A 21998-nucleotide genomic window follows, 5' to 3' on the forward strand; every position below is an offset into this window, starting at 1 on the left:
TGGTATGGGAACTGGTACAAGGGGTTCAAATATGTAAAATAAAAAAGGATCAGAAATGGCAAATTGGAAATCTATTATGATGAGCTCTTATTGAGCAATGTTTCGGAAGTTTTTTGTGCAAAGGTTCTAAACATTACCGAAGGATCCCTAGGTTTTTGGACCCAGCTGTTCGTATCAAGCGAAAAAACATAAATTCATAGCGTAACGAAGGCACATTAACCCGCGGAAAAAGTATAGACGTCATACCAGCGAAAATCTCATCGATCTCAACAAGTGGTAATTCTTTGTTGTTGTATGTAAATAAAAATACAAACTTTAAAAGCTGTTAACAGTGTTAACAAGAATGCCGGCGCATGTCTCTTAATTTAGATGAATTTATTTACCTTGGACAATCGTGTGTTTTTACTGCTTCACTATATAATACTTACAGACCGCGTTAACTTAGTGCGGCGATCAAGATCAAACCGCATATGTTTCTCAGCCGACTGGCGATGCTGGCCCTGCGATGCGAGGTCACTGGATAAGGAGATATAAGCCCGAACAACCAGACAATATACAAGTACCAAAAGGTATATCACTTTTACGTTGCCCCACCCCCACATAACGTGTTGGTCAAAGGGAAACTTTGAAGATGCAGCCAAAAAACGTTCATGAGATCAGGTTATACCAGGTGTATGTGTCTTTTTACAGACTACAGGCGCTGAGATGATCTGTTACATTATTAAACTGGGTAATATAATATATTCCAAAGTATTGCGGTGGATTGTATTTTCTTTCTTCCCGTTAATATCCATTATATCCGAATGTCTGAGGTGTATTTTTTTTACTTTTCCCAAGTACGATTAAGAATCAAAACCAAAATCCAAGGAACTTTTAGCTGGCCCGTGCTGTACTTTATCTGCACCTGCGGTCAACAGCTGTAATGCCAACTTGCGGAAGCACCGATCTGTGTGATCAGCTGAGGGTTCTTAAAAAAAAAAAATATACAAAAAGTGTTTGCCCAACTAAGTAATTAGCAATCAGCGAGTGCCTAAGATCAGGTATTTCAGGCATCTGCGTCGCAGAATCCACTTAAGGTATATGCCATATACAAATATATGTACCGCTTACATCGCAATGTTGGGGATGTGATCGGAAAAGTTAACAATAAACAGCTGCAAGTTTACACACAGAGTATCTGATGGTCTGTTTGGGCCAAAGGGTTACCAGCCTGCTGCTGACGTCAATTTTTGCCAAATTAACGTTCAAGTGCGAAATGAAAATTATGCATTGGTCTGCGTTTCGGTGCGATGGTGTGCGTGTGCAGCAGTGAAAGTAGAAAGTGATTCAAGAGGTGGCGGCATGTTAATGATGATGCTGATCTGATGCTCAGCTGATGACGAAATACCGAGGCACTGAACAAAAAAATTGGATCAATATTTATCATACAAGATGTATAGCTCTTACATATTTCAAACTTCATTATATTTTACTTCTATATCTTCTTTTCATATCATATGTATGTATGTATATTTATTATAATAGCAAGTTAAATTTAAAAAACACATTTTATTTTACTAAGATTAAGATCTTAGTTTTCAGAAAATCGATCAGTACAATGCAAGTCGCACCACGCCCCCAGCGAAACCCAGAAAAAAATGTACTGATCGATTTTTAATCGATTTAATTTCTTTCCATTGGTTCGTGACTGAAAAAAGGGGGGGAAATCGGGGAACTCTTGATGATCATTTGACGGATGAAGGCGATCGACTAAATATAAATTGAACGATCGTGTTTGGCACATTTGTGCGAGAAATCGCATCAATTGTTTTAATTGTCTGGTATATATGTGGGCAAAGTTGGGATGTGTTGGGCGATACAATATATGCGATCTATAGGTAATGCCCCGTGCACGGAACCCAAATCTATAGCAAAACACTCGCCAGACGCGATTATGCAATCGCCGCCCGAGAATCTGAATCGGGAAAGTCAATATAGGAAAGGCAAAGATAACATCGGGGCATTGTGTGTATTTTTTTCTCACTTAAGGCCTTTGGCCAGACAAACAGTCGACTCCCATGAGTCGCATGCTAAATTTCGCTCAAAGTGAAACAATTAATGACCGATACGGAAGATGACACACTTACCGATAACGAATTGCAGTAAAAAATGCACTTAAATTCTACAGATTATAGTGATGTAAAAATGAATATGTTAAAAAATAAGATTATAACTCAGATATAAATTAGATATATTTAAAACTAATGATTGTTTATTGGTACTATATCTAAGCAGATGTCCAGTTAGGCCTTACAAGATGCTGCATACACAAAGATAGCATATGGTCGAGTAAAACACCCATGATTCATGAAGCTTGTGTAATAATCTCAATCAGTGTTGAAATTAACCAAATATGGCGAAGACCCGAAATCGAGTTCCCCAAAACGTCGATGATGATTCACAGGCGTTGGCATTTCTCAAAAGAAGTCGGCGTCACTTAGATATTTTTATTTATTTTTATGCGTTTTGGCGTCACCTGCTGACCCGCCTACCACTTGTTTACGATCAAGATATAGAGTCATAAAAATATGCCCATTAAACTATTTTCACTCTCGATTCTGGCTATATTAAATATCTTAACAATAATACGCATTGCCATTAAAAATCCTAACCAATAAAGTTACATTTATTCCCCTATGCATAAAAATGTTCTCAATTTGAAATCAACCCATTTTAAAAGTTAAAGAACCTACGTTTTTTTCACTTGACCAGTAAAATGCTTTATGTTAAGGCCAAAAATCAAACGAAATGTATTACCAAAACCAATTACTTATTTATTAAGATTGTTCAATTTAGCTGAAACTAAACAAATAATTTAGAACCTGTGACTTAAAATTATTATATTTTATATTATTATTATATATATGTTATTATATTTTTTTAAACAAGTCATAGAACTTTTAATGAACACATTGAGCTCATTTGGATATCAGTTCCAAGCGTTCGATTTATTTATCTGCGTAGCGGCAGAAATGTAAACAAAATCAACATATTCGAAGTCCAAATGTCGTCATTTCGTGGCATGAAGCTTATATATGATATAGTATGCGTATAGCATAAACCGATGACGCGATGACGTGATAGTTGGCATCGGCTAAGGGAATTTCGCGCTGGCGATTAGCCGTACTCCCCATGACATAATTACCCAAAACGGAGCAATATGAGTGGTGAGATGATTGGCGCCCCATATGGACATGTACATATCGTATGGAAACGCTAACGGATTGCGTTTCCGTTCGCCAGCTCCGTTGGTGGGTACACACGGCGAAAATAGATGCCGCAAATGGTATTACCACGAGCATTTAAAGGTTTACTCTTTGAAATACCTGAATAGTATACTCATATACTTCATATTAATTAATTTTAAAGAAAATATCCCTTTTAATATAATACAGAATACAAGCAACTCTGCTGGCGCAGAGAAACTTTCATTTTGTAAGTGATAACAAAAAAACCCTTAAGATTTTCCCTGTGCAGATGTTTTCCACACCCCGAAGTGAAACCAATTACTGGCCTAATCGAATTGCAATCAAGCATGGAATTGATCTATTCACAATCATACGAATCGATTGACTGTAATGCGGACTACACTTTTATTTATCAGCTTGGCTGCACATAAAATTCAAATTCTGTGCTTCGATTGCTAAAAAGATACAACCATTATTAATAGATCACTTAAATACATACAAGGCTAAAATGTGTTGATAGATTTGTCTAAGAGAACCGAACAAATTTGATTTAGAGTTTGGCGTGCAAAAATAATAATAGTAAGTTGCTTTAAAATGTGGCCTTAGATATCAAATTTTAATAGGAATTAAACGAGATATAAAATTCCATTCTGGATCAAGACTTTTGAAACTTAAATGGAATTTGTCAGCACCCTAAGCTAACGATCCAAGCCATTTTAAAGGTATATTATTATAAACAATGAACACAATGTAATTAAGGATTCGGTAATAATGGATAATTTATGATTCTTGTAAGAAAGCTCTATTAGTATCGAATTTTTGATTTCATGGGAATACTTTATTTATTTATCGCATTTTTCCTTCACCCAATTTATGTTGAACGGTCGGTCATAACTCAGGTTATTTTCTGTGGTCTCGAAAGGGGGGAATTTTCATGTCGGACACATATCGTAATTCTTTACGCCCGCCAGCTGTTCGCTTAGTGGTTTTCGATCAGGTCCGGTCGGATCGGATAAAGCTATGTGAAAAATGCAACGGGTCGCCGAGGAATTTGGAATTTCTTCTCGGCTGCACCGTGAATCATCTTGCCTGTGGCACTTTCGCTGGGGGAAAGGTAACCAGTTTTTCTCGTCGTCTTTACAGTTCTTTAAAAGCGAGAGTGTAGACCCCGAATAATGTGGGTTAATGCTCGAAAAATATCACATTTTCTAATTCCTGACGTATGCTTACAATTTTTTTGTAAGCCTCATATCATTTTATTATGATAGCATATGTATATATTATGTGTGTATATCAACGCTGCATATGAGTAATAAAGGGTTTCAACACAGAAAAAGGTTCCGAAAAGTGAAGATACCTAAAGTTCTGACCTATGGAAAAGAAACAGCTAGATAGAACCTCTGTGCTTCCATGGTGGATCCATACAATTGAACGCTTAATTCAAGTTGAAGGCTTTACTGCGGTGGCTAAACAAACGCACCTTGGCTGCCAATTTCGGTGTTCATTTTTTTTGTTTTGTATTTGTCATGTTTTATCAACTTTGTTGTCTCTGTGGTATTTACCTTGCACAGCCGCAGCTTTTCGACACCCACAGAAATGGGGAAAAAGGCAGAAAAAAGAAACGGAGACGGAGGCTAGACGCCACACGTGGGTCGCCAATGGCCCGTGGTGAAAGTTCAAGGCTGTTTGGGTTTAGGGGCTGTGCAACAGGTAAACACGAGGCACAAACAGAGTGGGTATTTTCTTGGCAGATGTGCATGAGTTTTGCAGGTTTTTTTTTTTCTTTTGTTTTCTTTAAATTTCTGGAGTTTTTAAAATTCACACTGCAAGTGATGGGTGGGATTGCATCACATGGCCTGCCGCCCATCTAAGGCACGAAACCAGCCAAGCGAGCTCCTCCTCCTGGCGGTACCACTAGGAACCAGGGACCTGGGTCCCAAGACCGGGACTAACATCAGGTGCCGTCGGAGATTTCCCATAGATTTTAGGCGCCGTTCGTGTTGAACATTTTTGTGTGTTGTCATACTACTTTCGAAATACAGTCAACCCTAACTAAATCAAGTTGATTGTATTTATCTTTTCCTGGGGATGCATTACAAATATTCTCCTAATAAATGATCACCAAAGAGATATTTACTCTATGCTGTTAAATATCTAACAACAAAAAAACAAATTCTATTATTTTTAAATGGTGTAAGCTAATCGAACAATACACCCAAAAAAACAGAGGGGAAGGTTTTAATACCGCTAAAAATAATACCAGCGGTCGTTTTTAAATTAAAGTATAGATTCAAGACTAAATAATATAAAGTATATACTTTGCAGTTTCATTTCCATTTAAAAAGTCTAGAATTTAGATTTTTGTTATTATTTTAAAACCAAATAATTTAAATTGAATATTTGGGAACAATAAAACTTAAGAAAGTTGTCTTTAAATAAAAGTAAACCAACGCTGGAACCCAAACGTTGGGTCTACCAATCGTAAGATATCATACTACTACTTATGTGTCTTTTTAAATTATTAAAAATCTTTTTCGACGATTTTTGATATAAAATATTTGTGTTTCAGCCTCATTTAATGTTTTTAACTGAAGAGGTTCGACTGTATTACAGAAACCATGGCTCGTGGGCTGCGGAATGCGCGGCAATTTGTCTGCTGGCACTACTGATACCGCTGCGATGTTGCTGCCTCGTTGCATGCAGCATGCCATGTCCACGTCCATGCATACGTATATATGTACCACTTCTTCTTACATGACGTGGGCGGCGGCATTTCCTCGATGCGGTGCACCCAACCCAAAATGCAAACCCGGAAAATGTGCAAGAAACTGCAGCACGAACCACACCACTCCACGCCGTTATGATTGAATAATTACGGCTGGAAATCGAGAAAACTGCCAAGTTCAAAAGCTTGTTCGCCGGTTTGCATTTGCTTCGTTGCTATAATTGTAATTGGTTTATGTATGTATGTATATATATGTATATGCTTCGATCACTTTTTGGAGCTTAATCGTACAAAGTCTATATGTACATGGTGATAGCGCTAGGCTGGATTAGACATGGCGATTAACAGCAGTGCTTAATGCGTGATGCATAATGCGTAATCGTAATCGTAATGCTTAATGCTATGCGAGTCGTACAAAACAATGGTTATGGTTATCGATTAGAACGAGAGACAAATGTAACAGGCGCTGCCACCGGGCATCTAAAACGAATCGAGCGAAGCTGGCGCGTCTTGGAAGATATATGTATCTGTATCTGGTATCTGCATCTGCATCTGCATCTGACTTTGTATCCGTATCCTGACTTGCGTATTTGGCCTGAGAGTTGCGCTTGAGGCCCCAGCTTCTGTTAGTTGCTGGCGGCGGTCGCCGACGCAGCCGTCTGCTGCTTGAAGATCACTCCCGTGATCTCGCCATCCTTCTGGATCACACAGCGTCTGCAGGGTTAGAAATGGGCTTTGACTATGGCACTGCCAGAAAAGTAATTAAAAAAAATATGTGGGCCACCTAGCTCTATGCCAACAACAAAAATCCTACTATATTAGAGATGAAAAGAATGCAAATAAAATCTTACTCCATAAAAAAAAAGTACTCAATTACGATTTAAGTGATAATTATTTGAAACTTCTATAATATTTCATAATTAATATATGAAATAATTATGTAATATCAATTTAATTTGAAATACACATGCATAGTTGAATTAAGTAAAGCTAACAAGTAAGTAGCCTACATAAACACTGTGCAACAAATAAAAGATTTCATATTTATAATATGAAATAAATAAAAAAATACTGCCTTCATTGAGAATACAGATGAAATAGTCGAGGGTAGCACTCCTGGGAACTTGAGGTATCACATTCAGTACCAAATAGAAGTACCAACATAAATACGGTTCAACAAATAAAAGATTTTATAATTATCATATGAAATAAAGAGATAATAAGTTAGTTAAAAATACACTCGAAATAGATGAAGCTAACACTCCTTGGAACTTGTTGTGCTAACATAAGTATCAAGTAGAAATACCTATAGCCATAGGCTCCTGGTACGCCTGCCTATAAAAATTACTCCTCTACAAATAGCATAAATAAAAAATCCTTGCAATTTGATTGAAAATCTATAAAATGATGGTACAAAGCTCAAGGTGAACTTGTTGAACCACTGGACGTATCAAATGAACTACCTATGTATAGCCTATGGGCTTTAGGTACGCCTAGTACTAGTACTTCCCTAAAAATAGCATAAACAAAAAACCGATGTAACTTGTTTGAAAAGGTATAAAATGATAAGATTTCAAAGACGTAGTGGAAGGCAAAGCTTCTCCGAATAAGTTCCCAACTCTTTAGCTAGGCACACCCACTCCGGTCCACCCCATCGATAAGGATTCTCCACTTACTTGTTGCCGCTGTACAGGCAGATCGTGGCCGGAACCGTGGTATTCGGCTCCAGTTTGGCCACCTGCTCGGAAATGGCCATTCCGATGCCGGATACGTTGGGGTTTATGTTTCCCTTGGCTGGAATGGAATAGTCCATTGACATTATGCTAACCGATTAGTCAGACTAAAGAACAATGATACTCACTGCCCAGACACAATCCCTGACGATTCGCCAGCAAAGCACCCACCGTGTCCTGTCGCGCGGCGCTGCAATGAGGTAATATTGGTTATTAGCAGAGGTCTTCATGCTCCGCGGGATCCCTACATTTCCGCCAAGACCTCCTCCAGTTGCTGCTCCATGGGCGAGGCTTTTAATTCGCAACGTAGTCCAGTGAAAAGAAACAAAGCAAGAAGAAAATAACCAAAACAATGGCTAGTGTGACCGAACACGAAAAAGGTCAGGAATACCAAAAGGTCCAGCGCAAAAATACGATATACAGTGGGCCTGATGTTAAAAACATCACTCAAATTACAAAATTTAACTTTCATTTATTTATACAAGAACCTTTTATAACTACAATTACTGTTTGGGAAGAAAAATTACCAACCATCTCAGCAAATGAGTAACAACACACCCTCTTCTGTTATCAGTAATTTTGTGTATATTGTATATAGTTTATTCATAGCATTTTACATAAAAAATACTCCAAATGAAGGGGGTGTGACGAAGCGCACGAAACAAAACAATCGCCAATTACAACTAATTGCCTTTCATTTATTATATACCGTTATACGCAGCGCTTGGAGTGCACAAAATTAGTTTAATTAATTGGTTTTTATGATTTTCCGCAATTGTTTTTTTTTTTTTTTTTTTGGAATTACTCGCTTTGAGAAGCTGTTCGCGCCATAAATTTCCAAAGTTTGAAAAATATAAAAATAATCTTTAACATGCTGCAGCAGTTGAATCAATCGTATCGTATCGCATCGCATCGAATCGCCCCGGAAAAATAATGGATTTCTAGGTATATTTATGTACTACTTAGGTGGGCGTGGCCAGCGGCGCGGCCTACACGATCTCGTACTTCTCTACGAACAGAATGGATTCGCTTGAATACTTGACCGCCGCCTCGCTGTCCACTTGCACCACATCCTGGGCGACGACGCCCGCGTACGGCGTTTTCGAGACGAAGGACACCTGCAAGGGGAAGAAATCGCCCGGAATGGAGGCACTGCAGCTGAACTCCATGGAGCCGGACTTGTTGCCGGCATCGATGATGGGGATGTGCCACTGGAGCACATGTTTGCGTGAATCGTAGTTGTAGGTTCCGTCGTACTCGGCCACCGAGGGCTGAACATTCATCCTGTAGTGTAGCGAAACGAATGAGTAATCTTTTTGCGTTCATTAACAACCATCTACTCACGGCAAGGGGATGACAATGGCCACGTCCTGCAGCTCCAGCTGCTGCGCCTCCAGCTCGTACTCGATGTTCACATCGCATCCGCCCTCTCCATTATCCGATGGCCAGCAGTTAACTGGAAAAGAGCGAGAGGCACAAGAACGTGAATGAAGAAGAGCCAAAGTGCGGTCCAGACGCGGACTTACTGGTTAATGGAATGGCCGACTCGTCCTGCGAGACGAAGCGCCACTTGAGCACACCCACGTCGGTGTTGAGGGGGAACGGCTTGCCCAGGTTCTTTAGCCCAATAGTGGTGCGCGACTTGAACAGCTCCTTGTCCACGTTTGGGTGGGTCTGCAGCTGCAGGCCCTGTGTGTGGTTGGGGGACAGCTTCAGCAAAATGCGGCCATAGGCCTCGTCCGTGATGCGCAATGTCAGCAGGCCGGAGTTCTCGAACTGCTGCACACCGCCATCGCGTCCCAAACGCACCACCAACTTGTCCTCTATCTTTAGATGCACACTGGAAGGAGAGGTTCAGCATTAGATAAAGGACTGGCAAATCAAGAGGAAACCACCCACCTCTCCTTGTGAATATCCGCCGAAATAGCTGCCTTGGCTGCTGCACTGGCGCTGGCTGCAGCACTCGAACTTCCTGCGGACGCCGCCGGTGCCAGATTAGCAATCTTCTCACCCTCGCTCTTCAACTGATCCACAAAACTGTCTACGTCCTTGGACTTGCCGCCCAGCTTGAGGGCATTGCGCGATGTTGGTTTACTGCTGATGAAATAGCTACAATTAACCGAGAAACCAGATGAAATTGAATGCGGGACTTACGCAGCCGCCTTGGATTTGGTGTCCACGTCGATGGAGGTTATTCCGATGTTGGCACTGGAGCCGCCGGAACTGCTGCTAACGCCACTGCTGCCGAAGCTGTCGGCGCTGAAACCGCCACTGCGTCCGCCCATGCCGCCCAGTGAGGGACCGCCCCGCTTGCTGGCCTCCATGCGCTGGCGCTGCAGCTCCTTGGCCTTCTCGCGCATCTTCTGGCGCGCCTCTCGCTCTTGCGTCTGCCGCACTGCTTGATAGACCTTCTCCTCGTGCGAGTCCATCTCCACGAAGGTCTTAATCTGGGCCAGATTGACGCTCTCCCTGTAGCCCAGTGCCACGATCTCGTCGAAGGCAAATATCAAATTAAAGGCGTTCTCCACGATCTCTTTTTCGTCCAGGGAGTGGCTGTACTCGGGAATCTGTTTGCGGGTTTTATGAGAGGATGACCAGTTTAAGCACTTGGTTTTGTGGCCACGAGTCCGGAACTCACCACTTTCGAGAAGAGGCGCAGCGTCTCCAAATCCTCCAGAATGTTACTGGCCTTTGTGGTGATGAGCAGCATGTAGAGCTTCTCCATCGGCTGGTAGACATAGCGTACGGAATCCGTCTCCACGTAGGTGTGCTGCTTGCCAGCGGTCATGAGCTTGGGGAAGGCGGCCAGAAGTCCCTCGATGCGTGCCTTCGTCATCTCGACGAACTGACGTGACAGAATCACTGTGCATAGACGTTATTTGTTATTAACATGGATCAGTGTTCACGGATAGATCTGCAAGCCAACTCACCTTTGCCATTCTTCGTGCAGACTGCCGCAGCAATGAGTACCTGCAAGTCGGATATGGATATGTAGGTTTAATGACAATTCCGGAACACAATATACCCCAATCCGATAAGCCCCAAAATCGCCGACGTGTATGTGTGTGCGTGTGTGCGGTTCGGAACTCTTACCATTTTGCTGCTGCGCTTGACGTTTTAGCCCTGGGAGATACTTCGCGGATCGGATGCGGACGGCGCAGGATAGACTGCTGCTACGGATCGGAATTGCGGGGCGCTCGAAAAGTTGTTTTTCAATCAATCCGCGTAGCTGACGTGTTCGGTTCTGCGACAAAATGTTTACGCTGTGTGTGTGCAATGTGGTGTGACCAGAGCATTTGAGATAACTCACCGTAGATACGGCAATTATGAGCCAAGGCAACGGTCGCGGGATACCCTGTAGATTCCTATTTTTACTTGACAAAGTTTTCTTTCAATCAATTCCTTGCGGGCCGTGTCAAAACTTATTTACTCACCTTAGATAATTACACCCATCCAATAAATTAATATAAGTTATGTGAGTTTATGTTATAACATATATATTTTTAATGTTTCGACACATTTATTTTAATAGTTGAGTTACACACATGATGATATGTAATAACCAAAGCTGCTAGTGCTCAAAACTTATTAATTGTCAATACATAAATATTTGAAGTCACTTCAAAACAAGCATACCCTAAACGTTTACAGGGTGTGTTATTGTAGCCTGCACACTCTCCCATTTTCCAACACCGCCAGCAAACACCGGCTATGCAAGAACGTGTTACGCAACACTGAATTTTAAACGTCCGTTGAATTTCAATGCTGCCCTCTAAACTTTAATGGAAACTTTGTTTTTTGGTCAAGTAAACAATATAAACTATAAAATAAAATACATAAAACAAAATATACATCTGTAATCCTTATTTCGGTTTTCAACGAACTGAGTTTTGATCGGATTTTCCGATATTTTAAGGCTCAAAGAGCGCAATGCTTAAAAATTGGTAAAATCTTCAGCTTTTTATCCGTAGTCCAGTTAATTGGACTAGTCGTCTAGTGTCAGCGTTTCCACTTGGCTGGCGATCGACGCCGCTGTCTCCCCCGCCGGCTGACCCTTCTGCTTGGCGTACTCCACGCTGAGGATTCGCATAACCTGAGCGGCAGTCAAGTTCTCCCGCTTGTGCTTCTGAAAGTTGTCCTTGACGAACTTGGCGAATCCTTTGGCCTCACCCGCCGGCGTGGACACAGTATTACCCTGCTTGTCTTTTTTGTTCAGGAAAAGGGTGATGGGACCACGGCAGATCCTGCAGCGCAGGTCCTCCACCTTACGGGAACGGGAGTGCGCATGTGATCTGTGGTGCAAAAAGGAAACTCTCTACACTAATATCCTTTATAATCTCGCTATGAACACTCACGATTTGTCGCAGCTCAGGCACTTGTAGGTGTACTTGAACTCGATATTGTAGCTGTGGCAGACCTTTATCTGCGGCAGATCGGGAAACTTGTCGTTGGCCCGTTGGGCCCACATCTTCCACACCCGCCCGTGGCCGCCCTCGCCATTGAATACCCAGGCCGCCGCATGGCACAGTTCGTGTATCAAGGTGCAACGTAGACGATCCGCCGTTGTCAGAACTTTGACGCTCAGTTCCACCACGCTGCTGCGCTGGTTAAGTCTAAAGATGAAGCAGAATTTTGGTTTTAGTTGGATATTCCAACTATCAGGGTCTAGAATCACTCACTTGCGCTTGTTCATGCATCGTCCTGCTGTGTTGCGCAGCAGTTTGGACCAGGTGATGGGTACATCCAGCTCGTTGTTGAACACCTGGGCGTTGAACATCTTGTAGAGATGATGGGCCAACTGATCCTTATTCTTAGCGAAGTTCTCCCGATAGAAAAAGGCCTCATTGTCCGCCCGATCCCGACTCACTTGTCCCTCCAGCGATTTCAGGAAGCTGCATTTGCCGCTGGTCAGGATTGGTGGAAGTTCCTTTTGCTTCTTGGGCTTGCGGGCAGTGGATTTCGGTGGGGCGGTGGCTTTGGGCGGAGCGAAGGCCTTTGGCGGCGCAGTTTGTGGCGTGAGCAACTTGAGGATTGGGCTCTGCTGGGGCGTTGTTTGTACTTGCTGCCCAATGCCCAGATTCTTCTTTACCTCTTGCAATCGCTTATGGACAGGAGTGCCGGGCAGGTAGTCGTTCTCCAGTTCATCGAGCATGTCCAAGTCTAATGCCTTGTCCACTATCGCTCTAGCCTCGATCTCGTCCTCGAAGCCAGCGTTTGGTGTAAAGAGTTGGCGGCGAGTGGTGGCCTGGGGGGCAGGCGTCGCAGGAAGTTTAGCTTTAACGCTGGCACGACAAGAGCGTAGTATATCGTCCAGTCGACGATGAGTCTTGGGCGCTATAAAAAGTAAACGAATTTCTTGAGCATGGCAAAGAATGGATTCAAATTACACGTTGCTCTTACAATGCGTATCCTCGTCGGGATTGCTAATGACCTCCACCTCGTCTTTGGTCAAGTCTAGGTAGGTAAGGTCACCGCCCTTCTGCTTGCCCTGCTTGCCGGAATCGCTGTCGCTGTCACTGCCGCTTTCGCTGAACGTGGCATCCGCATCCTCGTCGTCAGAGGCATCTGTACCGCTGTCAGAATCTATAAGCTTCCGCCAGCGATCTTCGTCCACGTGATTTGTGCGTGGCCTCGTCACTGGCTTCTGGGTACGCGGACGTCTCTCCGTTTGGACAGCTCGCACAGGAGGCAGGCGAGTGGAGTTCAGAGGAGTTTGAGTTGCGCGCAGGGGTCGGGTAACTGCAAATGAAAGAGCGTGTTTCTTGATGTTTTACAAAAAGCAATCTAAATTCTTACATATGCTAAAATCCTCAAGGACACTTTCGTCTGGCCTAACGGGCGGAGGGCGTGGCTTCTTCTTTTTGGCGGTGGTAGCCGCAGTTGCTGGAGTATTCCTGGGCTTTAGGGGAGCTGTTTTCCCGCCACTGCCACTGGATCGCTTTAGAGTGCGAATTACGTCTGGTGTTTGCCAGGATTTGCCATACAATTGATTCAGCAGCTTCTCGGCGTGGGTGAGGAACTGCTCATCCTCGGAAGCATCGCCCGTGGACAACATGGATTTTTGATGAAGGGAATTCTGAGGCTCCCGCTGCAGCTGCTGCTGTTCCTGGTGCTGCACCTCCTCGGAACTGGGCAGGGACTTTGTTGCCCTGGGCGACGGGTACTGATCATCGTCATCCTCCGCCGAACTTGACCCCAAGGTGGGAATGCTGATCTTGATGTTGATCTTGGCTGATATATTAATGCTGCTCACTTGAACGGATCCAAGCTCGTCCTCGCCCGATGTTGAGGAACCGGAACTGGGTTTCTGCGGCGTGGGCTCGGCCTCGCTGCTGGTCTCTGGTATTTCAATGGATTCCTCTGGAACGGGCTGCTCCTCGTGGAGAGTTGAGTTATGACTACTAGAGTTATCGGAACACAGGGTGTTGAGTTCGGTGTCATTGTCCGCCAGTCGCTTACTACTATCCCTAGGCTCTAGATCCCCTGATCCTAGGGTATTCGCCTCCGTCTCGTCGTCCGCCAGTCGCTTGCTGCTGTCCAAGCGCGACATTTCCGCAGAGCAGATGGTGTCCACCTGCGTCTCGTTGTCCGCAAGTCGTTTGCTGCTGTCAATCGGCCTGGTAACCGGTGGCTGCCAGTCCTCGTCGGGCGGCGACATAGATTCAGTGTCCGCCTCGGCTATCCGAGATTGCCGCTTGGTGCACGAGATGGGGGATGGTGTCAGGGGGCCATTCTGCTCCATCTCGCGCCGCTCAATCGACACATCCCGCAGGAAGGCCTCGATGCGCTGCACTTTGTCTGTGGAGAGCATGGGCGGTGGTATGACCTCCTGGTCGGGATCGGCCGCTTGTGTTCTATCACTCACTGCCATGCTATCGGGGGGCAGCGGCTCATCTTCGTCCTCGCTGGAATCGGAAATGGTGATACAGGAAGCGCCGCCGTCGTCGCCGGAATCTTCCTCTTCCGTAGTGGAGGAAATGCAAATGGAGATCTCTTGCTTGGGCGGCTGCGGTGGCTCCTGCACTGTCAAATTGCTGATGCCAGCGGACAGATGCTCCACATCGCCCACATCCTGGCTGCAGCTCAGCTGCAGGGGGTCCATGTAATCGGAACCATCGAGATCGTGGTGCTCGTTCTCCATATTTTCTACGCCGGGCGGCGCACCCAAATTTCCACGCATGGGATCTGCCGTATGATGATTCTTCTCCCGAGGATTTATCTTCGCCTGCTGTTTCTTTGGCACCAAGGACACCTGCTGTCGATTTTTATGGGAGGATAGCGTCAAATTGGCGAATTTCTGATTGAAAGGAACCTTTACTTTGCTCGGATCGACCGCATTGAAGAGCCTATACTTATGATCCGCCATTTTGGGGGCGTCGTTGAGATTTACGGTAAACTTATCTTTAAGAATGTGTTTTAAACAAATTCGTAAAATTTATATTTTGTGCGCGTCGGTTTGCTATCATCGATATCGATATCGATTGTCATTTGTACTCGCAGGCCAAGATATAGCTATAGCTAGAAGCAACTCAGATTTTTGTCCAGTGAGCAACCTTTAAAACTTTAATGTTTCATTATGGGATTGACAAATGGTTATTAATAATTGGTTCTTAATTTTGTTTGAAACAAAATGATCTTACCTTAATACATTTGTATGAATTTATGAGTAAATTTATTATTTGGACTGTCAAACAAAGGTAGAACTGCAAATAAAATGTCTAAAAGGCCAGCTCTGGGGAAACCAAATGCCAGTGTTGGTAAACCACTAAGTAATATAAACAAAACAAAACAAAGCCGGTATCTGAAAGCCAATTTGAAATACTTTAGTTAATAATCCACGCAAAACCAATTTCATCCATGTCCATGTCAGGTGTATCATCAGCGCGCGAGTCCCTCTCCCACGCGATGAACAACCGCTTCCTTCCCAACCTGGAGTACTTGCTGCAGGGCTCCATCCTGGACTCCGCCGTGGAGCACCTGATGCACAGGTGAATATACCTTTGGATTTAACCCACTTAAACCAATTAAGAATATTATTTAATCGCCATCGCACAGGCTCAAGGGACTCTGCGACAATGTGGACACCTCGCCGGAGCACTTTCACGACCTGGAGGTGTGCATGAGCCTGCGCCAGCCCAACGCCAACCAGCCGCTGCTGCTTCGAGTGCGCCGGGCCCTCGGTCGCGATGCTCCGTTCCAGATGCGCTACTTGGGCAACCCCGAGGTGGACCAGCGGCGGCCCACGCTGGTGCGCAGCTGCATGGACTGCGCCTGCACCAATGGCATCTTGGAGTTTCTCACAGAGATGGGCTTTCGCCTGGAGTTCGAGTACATAGCCAAGGGTGAGAAACAACATCTCAATTATAGCACACTTTTCAACATATCAAAAAATTTCAGGCTACATGTTTCGCAAGGGTCGCATGAAAATCACCGTCTCCAAACTCATTAAAATCGTGCCTGGCAAACAGCAAGATATGGCCAACGAGCCCATCTCGCAGTCTCACATAGTGGAACTCTCGGTGGTGGCGCCCACGGGGCAGGAGAATGTCGGCGAGGAGATGCGCGTGTTCGCCGAACAGCTAAAGCCGCTGGTTCAGCTCGAGAAGATCGACTACAAGCGGCTGGGCGGAATGCCATAGTAAATGTAATAAAGGTACACTTCGTGTTTCTTCAACAGTAATTTTATTGCTTAACGATAAGGACATAGAAAAATATACAGACAACAAAGAATCGAAAAGGAATGGTTTCATTACAATACCGAACTGAAACATATCTCAATTTTATGCTTAGATACCACAGAAATATTAAATTGCTTACAGATTAAACCATAGAAAAATATATATAAGAACAACAAAGGGTTTTCCGAAAGAAAGAAGCTGATGGTTGGTTAGTCCTTGAAGGCCTCGTTAAGGGCCGCCAGATTGCGATCACTCACGTGGCCTTGGAGATCGCTGCGACCCATCAGCGAGATGACCATCTTAACTGTGCTCCAAATGGACTCGGACATTTGGTTCTGACCACCGCTGGTGGCCGCCATCGCCGCATTGGGCAACTCCCGGGCGGCGTTAGTGTGAGCCTGCATGGTGAGCGCCGTTAGCAGATGCTCCACAGCTTCCTTGTAGGCCTTAAGGTTCATGCAACACACTCCCACGTTGTAGCGCACCCGGATGAAGCCCGGTTGGAGCTGTAGCGCACGCTGATAGGCCTCCACCGCTTCCACGGAACGCGAACCGTTGGCCAAGCTGGCGCCCAAACGGTTCCATGTTTTGGCATTCTGCGGATCCACCTGCAATGCGGACTGGTAGCAGTCCACCGCCTTATCAAACTCCCCGGAGAGATTGTATAGCACGCCGAGCGCCTCCTGAACCTCGGCATCCACCTCCGCCGGATGCTGACGTACCGCCTCCAAGTAGATCTGTTGGAGATCGCGCAGCTTACTTGGACCAATCAGCGACGAGGCCAGCGAAGTGCCCTCGTTCAGCAGCTCCGGATAGGCGGCGACCAGGTGCTGGTACTTGGGATGCACTGCAAGCCAGCTGCACAGCATACGCACGGCGTTGTTCTGTAGACCCTCGTTGGTGTAGCAGACGGCCAGGGCCATCAGGACCTGCTGGTTGTCCGGCTGCAGGTCGTAGGCCCGCTTTAGAGCCGCTATGGCCTGAGGATCCATTTCGTTCTCCGCCTGCGAACTGCCCAGCAGCTGCCAGACCTCAGCGCGCTCTGGCTGTTTCTTGGCCGCCACCTCGAAACAGAGAACGGCGCTGGGTATGTCGCCCTTGGCTAGATACTCCTTACCCTTCTCGAACGCGTTCTCCAGCTCGGACATGGGGTTCTCCTCGGCGAACTCGTACTCCTTGTAGGCGTCCATGTTGTCATTGTATTCCGATAGCCACGGATGCTCGTTCTCATCGGCCAGCTTCTGCCACTCGTCCTGCAACCGCTGCCAGAACTTCTCGTTGAAGTTGGAGGCAGTCTGCTCCTTCTGCTCGGCACTGCGCTGATAATCGCTAATCCAATCTTCCAGCGACTCGCCCTGCGGCGCCTGGGGGAGGTTGTCTGTGACGATGGTCTCCATGGCCGAGTCGAAGAAGGGGTCCTGCTGCTGCTGTCCGGCCGTAATGGCCATCAGCGGATGTCGATGCAACGGTCGGAAGTTCTGGCTGCTGATCAAAGGCTCGTCGAAAAACTCCTGGGCGTGCTGTAGGTCCTGCTGTTGCGCCTGCATGTGGATCATCTTGTTGGGCAGTGCAGGCGCTAGACCGCGTGCAAAGTCCTGGCCCCACTGCTCTGCCTGCTGCTGGTGCATCTGCTGTTGTGGATTTCCGTAGATGTTTATATCCCGCATCTCCTGGAGCAATGTGTCCATTTGAAAGGACTGCGGTGGGGCAGCCACCTGGCCCAGGAACTCGTTGATCAACTGGTCCTCGGGACGAGCGCCCCGCTCGAACTGCCGCTGCACATAGCCCTCATCCTTGTGGGCAACATCGCGGGTGAACTGGCCGCCCAGCTGCATCAACGGATTCACGCCGCCGCAGTCGCCCTCGATCAGCGGCCGGAACGACATGGTGCTCGAGGTGGGGGATGCTACGTAACGTAACTGGTGCAACAGGCGATAAGAGGAGAGGCCAAGTCAGGTCCACAACAAAGGTCCAAATGTCCACCAAGATTACCTGAGCATTGTATCGGCGGTTATCGACTTTGTTATCGGCTATGCGCCAGTGTTGCACAACGCCCCGATCCCACTAGGGGCATTCAGTAGTAATTAAAATATCGCCGCGCAAAATCCAATCCTCCAGAGAATTGGTTTCAAAACCTAAATCCCCGCCTGCACCATGGACTACGACCTTTTCCAGTCGGATGACGACGAGGAGATCCTGACCGCCTTCACACAGGCCACCCAGAAGCTTCAGCAGGAAACCGGCAACGGGCAAATGGACGTGGACGATGCCGAAGAGGAGGAATTGGACGAGGGACTGGATTTCCTGCCGGAGTTCTGCTGCAGCGGCCGGGACACGCTGAAGAGTCAGTTTCCGGGCGAGGGCTTCTTGCGGAATGGCTACGCCCAACTGGATCCACGCCGCTGTCGGCTGGAGAATCTATGCTTTGACTTTGACCAGGGACAACTGGTGGTTGCAGCGGTGAGGAACTACCTGCATGGCGAGGCCTGGTGCGTACTCATTTTTTTTCCCAACCTCAAGTCCTAACCTGAATCCTATTCCCAGCAAGAATGTGCAGAAACTATTTGCCGCTGTGGCCGGTCAACAGCAATTGCAGGCCACATCTGCCTTCATGAACTCTGGCTGGTATCAAGTACGCCAGCAGGTCAGCCACTTCTATCACCTGATGCTCCGCCTGCGGGAGAACGACCTGCTAGCAGGGGCACCACAGTTTCTGGAGGATCTTCGTCACTTGCTCAACAATCAGCTGGATACGGATGCCTGGAAGGTTTTGTACTTTGCGGAGCACAGCAAGGGAAACGAGTGCCAGGCACCGGCCTATCACTTGTATCACGGCATCCTGGAGTGGCGCTTCTTGGACCTCCACATGTTGTTTGCCTCTGGGGAGGATCAAGGCTTCCTGGGGCAGCTGGAGCGCACGCTGGACGATCTGATCGTGTGTGCCGGACATCACTACCGGGGCAGGCATCGCCCGGAGCTCATCCATACCTCGCCGTTCGTGTGTCGCTGCACCAAGGAGCTGTGGTTGCTGCTGAAACACCTTATCCCCAAATGGCTGGGTGAGAGGGATCTGGACTTTTGGATGCTCTTCCACAAGGCCATGCAGAGGCATAAGTCAAATTATTTTCAGGGTAAGCGGCGAAGATGACTAGATTTTGTGGCTTTCCGTTTTAAATCTCACCTTTCTTTCTCCTTCAGGTGACAACTATGCGGTTTCTTTGGCGTACCACGAGTTCTATTCCTGGCTAAGACTTGGCCTGGCGCGTTTGGACGAATACAACAGTGAGGGTCAGTACCAGCCGGATCATACGCTCACCTCGCCACCTGGAAGCTTCCAAACCGCCAATCTGCTAAAGCAATTCTTGGCCAGCCAGCCGGACGAGCAGCAGCGACGTGTTTACCTCACGCTACTCGCTCCTCTGCAACTGCAGCTCGGGCATCCGGACACGGATGTACTCTGTCAGCTGTGGGAGTACCTGCATCGATCCCTAAACTGCAACTTTAGTGCGGGAACAGAGCTGGACCAGCTACCGCTTACCTGTACCAGTGGGGCTGCTTACGTGGAGCGCTACAGCAAGCTGCTGGCAAAATCCCAGCTGGAAGATCTAAATCTCAGCAGTTTCACCATGTACGCCTGGATGTTGGGCAGAACCTTGAAGCTTTTGCCTTTGCAGGGACGAAGCAACCAACGCCAGAAGCTGCTCGGTCGTATCTTCAGCAAATTCAGTGCCGCGAAACTTTTGGCTCTTAATGAGCCAGGTATTCACCATGTGATCGAGCTCTTCTTGTGCCTTTTGCTCTGCCATGAGGATCTCGGAGAGCTGGCGCCCAAGCTGCGTGAAATGCTGCTCTGTCTGGCCCTGGATAAGCTACCACCGGTGCGGAGGATTCTAGTGGCCAAGGGCCACATGGCTCTGCTTCTCTTGCATGCCCAGCATCGCCTGCCCATGGATGATTATGTGGGCAAGCTACTCAGCCAGTTGGCCACCATTCGGAACGATACGGAGGTGGCCGCCATCTATGTGAATAGCCTACAGTCTATATTTGATCTGGCGGATGATTTTAAACGCGGCGAACAGCGGCTCCTGGGGCCCTGGCTGGCGCACTACGTGGAGAAGAGTGGCCAGGCATCGCAGGATCGCGTGTGGCAGGCCATTTATCATCTAATTCTGCGTCTTAGCGAACCAAGAGCAGTGACGGGTAATGCCAGTGGCATAAAGGAGGCCCTCCAACAGCATATTTTGCCTGTGCTGAGGACACAGTATGTCAGTGGCCATAGCTCATGGCTTCCGAAGCTGGCAGCCAACTTTGTTGCCCTGGACAAGGATGGGGACAAGCTGCTGCTGGGCTTCCTGCAGGGACCAGAACCAATTAATATGGCCGCTTCGGCTCAGTTGATGCTTCAGGTGCTGGAAGGCGACGGCCGGCCAGCAAGCTCCACGATCCTCCAGGTTTGGGTGAAATCTCTTGTTCTCCTCAACGCGCAGCATGAGTCTGTACTGGCTATGAAACCTTATGTCATCCAGCTGGAGGAGTTCAGACAACTATGCATCGATCCAGCCTCTTTGGAAGGCGGTCGCGAGCCGCTTTGCGCATTTTTCGGAGCTTTGGGAAGGCGTGCCCAACAGGAAGAAGGTGCGGCCCACGTCCGTATGCAGTTGAGCCACAAACTGCACGCCTATGTGAATCATTTCGAGCTGTGGCTGCCGCCGGATCGGCTGCGTTCGGAGCTGGGATCCCGCTTTTACAGCTTCCTGGCAATCGTCATCTACAACTGTCCCACTCTGGCGTACGTCCGCTCCAAACCCACCTGTTTCTTTCACCTGGCAATGGTGCGGTTCCTGCTCACCACGCAACTACAAGCTGGAGTTCCGCCCGAGGGGCGCTTACCGCAGATGGTGCACAAGATCTTCCCTGTGTTGCTGCAGGGGATTGGTCGGCTGCCCTACCGCACTGACGCCTACGTGGCCAAAACACTGGAGCAACTGGTTCAGCACTGGACTCCGCACTTTAGCTTCTCCCCCAACGCTAAGCTGGTGGCTCGACCGTACGCCACGCTCCTCCAATCGGATGTGGATGGAGTGCTGGCGCAATTTGTGCTCCAGCTGCTAATGAGCCAGTTCCTGGTGGTGCAGCGACGGAAGGCGGGCCAGCATGCGGGTCTGGTGATCACCATTGTGCAGCAACTGATCGAGGGCACGGCCATGGAGCAGGAACAGCAACTGCTGACCCTCTTGCGCGGCGTGCACATCCAGCTACTGGAGCACGTGATGTTCGTGGATGAACTGGACATCAGTCGCGGTCAGGTGTTTGGTCTCTATGGAGCGCTGGTCTCTCACGGGGCATACAAGCGCTCGCAGGCTGTCAGGGATTTGTGCTCCAATCACTTGCGATCGCTGGCCGAAAAGCACCTGGCCCACTGCACGTACTTTTACTTCCAGATGCTGATTAAACTGGCGGAGCTAGCACCAGATCTGGTAGCTCCACTGCTGTTTTTTGTGAGGGAGCAGGCCAAACAGGTGGAGCTAAAACGCGGCGCTGGCGAGGATGTGGGCATACGCAAGTGCCTGCAGCGACTCCAGAATGTCTTAAGCAAAGTTTAAAGTTAGTTTATAGCTCTAGGTAGAAAATAACA

At 47.0% G+C, this 21998-nt stretch overlaps 6 protein-coding genes across 8 annotated transcripts; 2 read left to right on the plus strand and 4 right to left on the minus strand.

The window, feature by feature from the left end:
* Positions 1-6145: 6145 nt before the first annotated feature.
* LOC119557899 lies at positions 6146-8064 on the minus strand. The gene is made up of 4 exons (XM_037870905.1): positions 7934-8064; positions 7814-7875; positions 7629-7746; positions 6146-6666 (listed from the first exon to the last, which is right to left on the minus strand). Exons 1-4 carry the CDS (start codon positions 7966-7968, stop codon positions 6579-6581), a joined length of 303 nt encoding a protein of 100 aa, XP_037726833.1. The 5' UTR covers positions 7969-8064; the 3' UTR covers positions 6146-6578.
* A 298-nt stretch (positions 8065-8362) lies between these two features.
* On the minus strand, positions 8363-10965 carry LOC119557665 (coatomer subunit delta). Of its 2 annotated transcripts, none has more exons than XM_037870527.1 (8): positions 10779-10965; positions 10616-10655; positions 10324-10547; positions 9840-10252; positions 9585-9779; positions 9212-9525; positions 9030-9141; positions 8363-8969 (listed from the first exon to the last, which is right to left on the minus strand). In XM_037870527.1, the coding sequence occupies exons 1-8, from the start codon at positions 10779-10781 to the stop codon at positions 8675-8677; spliced, it is 1596 nt and encodes a 531-aa protein (XP_037726455.1). In that variant the 5' UTR covers positions 10782-10965; the 3' UTR covers positions 8363-8674. The 2 variants fall into 2 exon arrangements, with proteins under 2 accessions (XP_037726455.1, XP_037726454.1); XM_037870526.1 differs by having other exon boundaries at positions 9585-9782; positions 10779-10964.
* Positions 10966-11442: 477 nt separating this feature from the next.
* LOC119557512 lies at positions 11443-15075 on the minus strand. Its single transcript, XM_037870284.1, has 5 exons — positions 13482-15075; positions 13086-13424; positions 12365-13019; positions 12041-12298; positions 11443-11977 (listed from the first exon to the last, which is right to left on the minus strand). The coding sequence occupies exons 1-5, from the start codon at positions 15049-15051 to the stop codon at positions 11671-11673; spliced, it is 3129 nt and encodes a 1042-aa protein (XP_037726212.1). The 5' UTR covers positions 15052-15075; the 3' UTR covers positions 11443-11670.
* A 371-nt stretch (positions 15076-15446) lies between these two features.
* Positions 15447-16412, plus strand: LOC119556028 (mediator of RNA polymerase II transcription subunit 18). 2 transcript variants are annotated; one of them, XM_037867809.1, is made up of 4 exons: positions 15462-15482; positions 15556-15673; positions 15741-16027; positions 16083-16412. In XM_037867809.1, the coding sequence occupies exons 2-4, from the start codon at positions 15591-15593 to the stop codon at positions 16322-16324; spliced, it is 612 nt and encodes a 203-aa protein (XP_037723737.1). In that variant the 5' UTR covers positions 15462-15482; positions 15556-15590; the 3' UTR covers positions 16325-16412. The 2 variants fall into 2 exon arrangements, with proteins under 2 accessions (XP_037723735.1, XP_037723737.1); XM_037867807.1 differs by having other exon boundaries at positions 15447-15673.
* Positions 16351-18376, minus strand: LOC119556022 (peroxisomal targeting signal 1 receptor). Its single transcript, XM_037867802.1, has one exon. It carries the CDS (start codon positions 18247-18249, stop codon positions 16573-16575), a length of 1677 nt encoding a protein of 558 aa, XP_037723730.1. The 5' UTR covers positions 18250-18376; the 3' UTR covers positions 16351-16572.
* A 36-nt stretch (positions 18377-18412) lies between these two features.
* On the plus strand, positions 18413-21988 carry LOC119556021 (protein MMS22-like). The gene is made up of 3 exons (XM_037867801.1): positions 18413-18852; positions 18908-19494; positions 19562-21988. The coding sequence occupies exons 1-3, from the start codon at positions 18518-18520 to the stop codon at positions 21964-21966; spliced, it is 3327 nt and encodes a 1108-aa protein (XP_037723729.1). The 5' UTR covers positions 18413-18517; the 3' UTR covers positions 21967-21988.
* Positions 21989-21998: the final 10 nt, after the last annotated feature.

This window comes from Drosophila subpulchrella, chromosome X (genome assembly GCF_014743375.2).
Source record: "Drosophila subpulchrella strain 33 F10 #4 breed RU33 chromosome X, RU_Dsub_v1.1 Primary Assembly, whole genome shotgun sequence".
NCBI classification, from domain to species: Eukaryota; Metazoa; Arthropoda; class Insecta; order Diptera; family Drosophilidae; genus Drosophila; species Drosophila subpulchrella.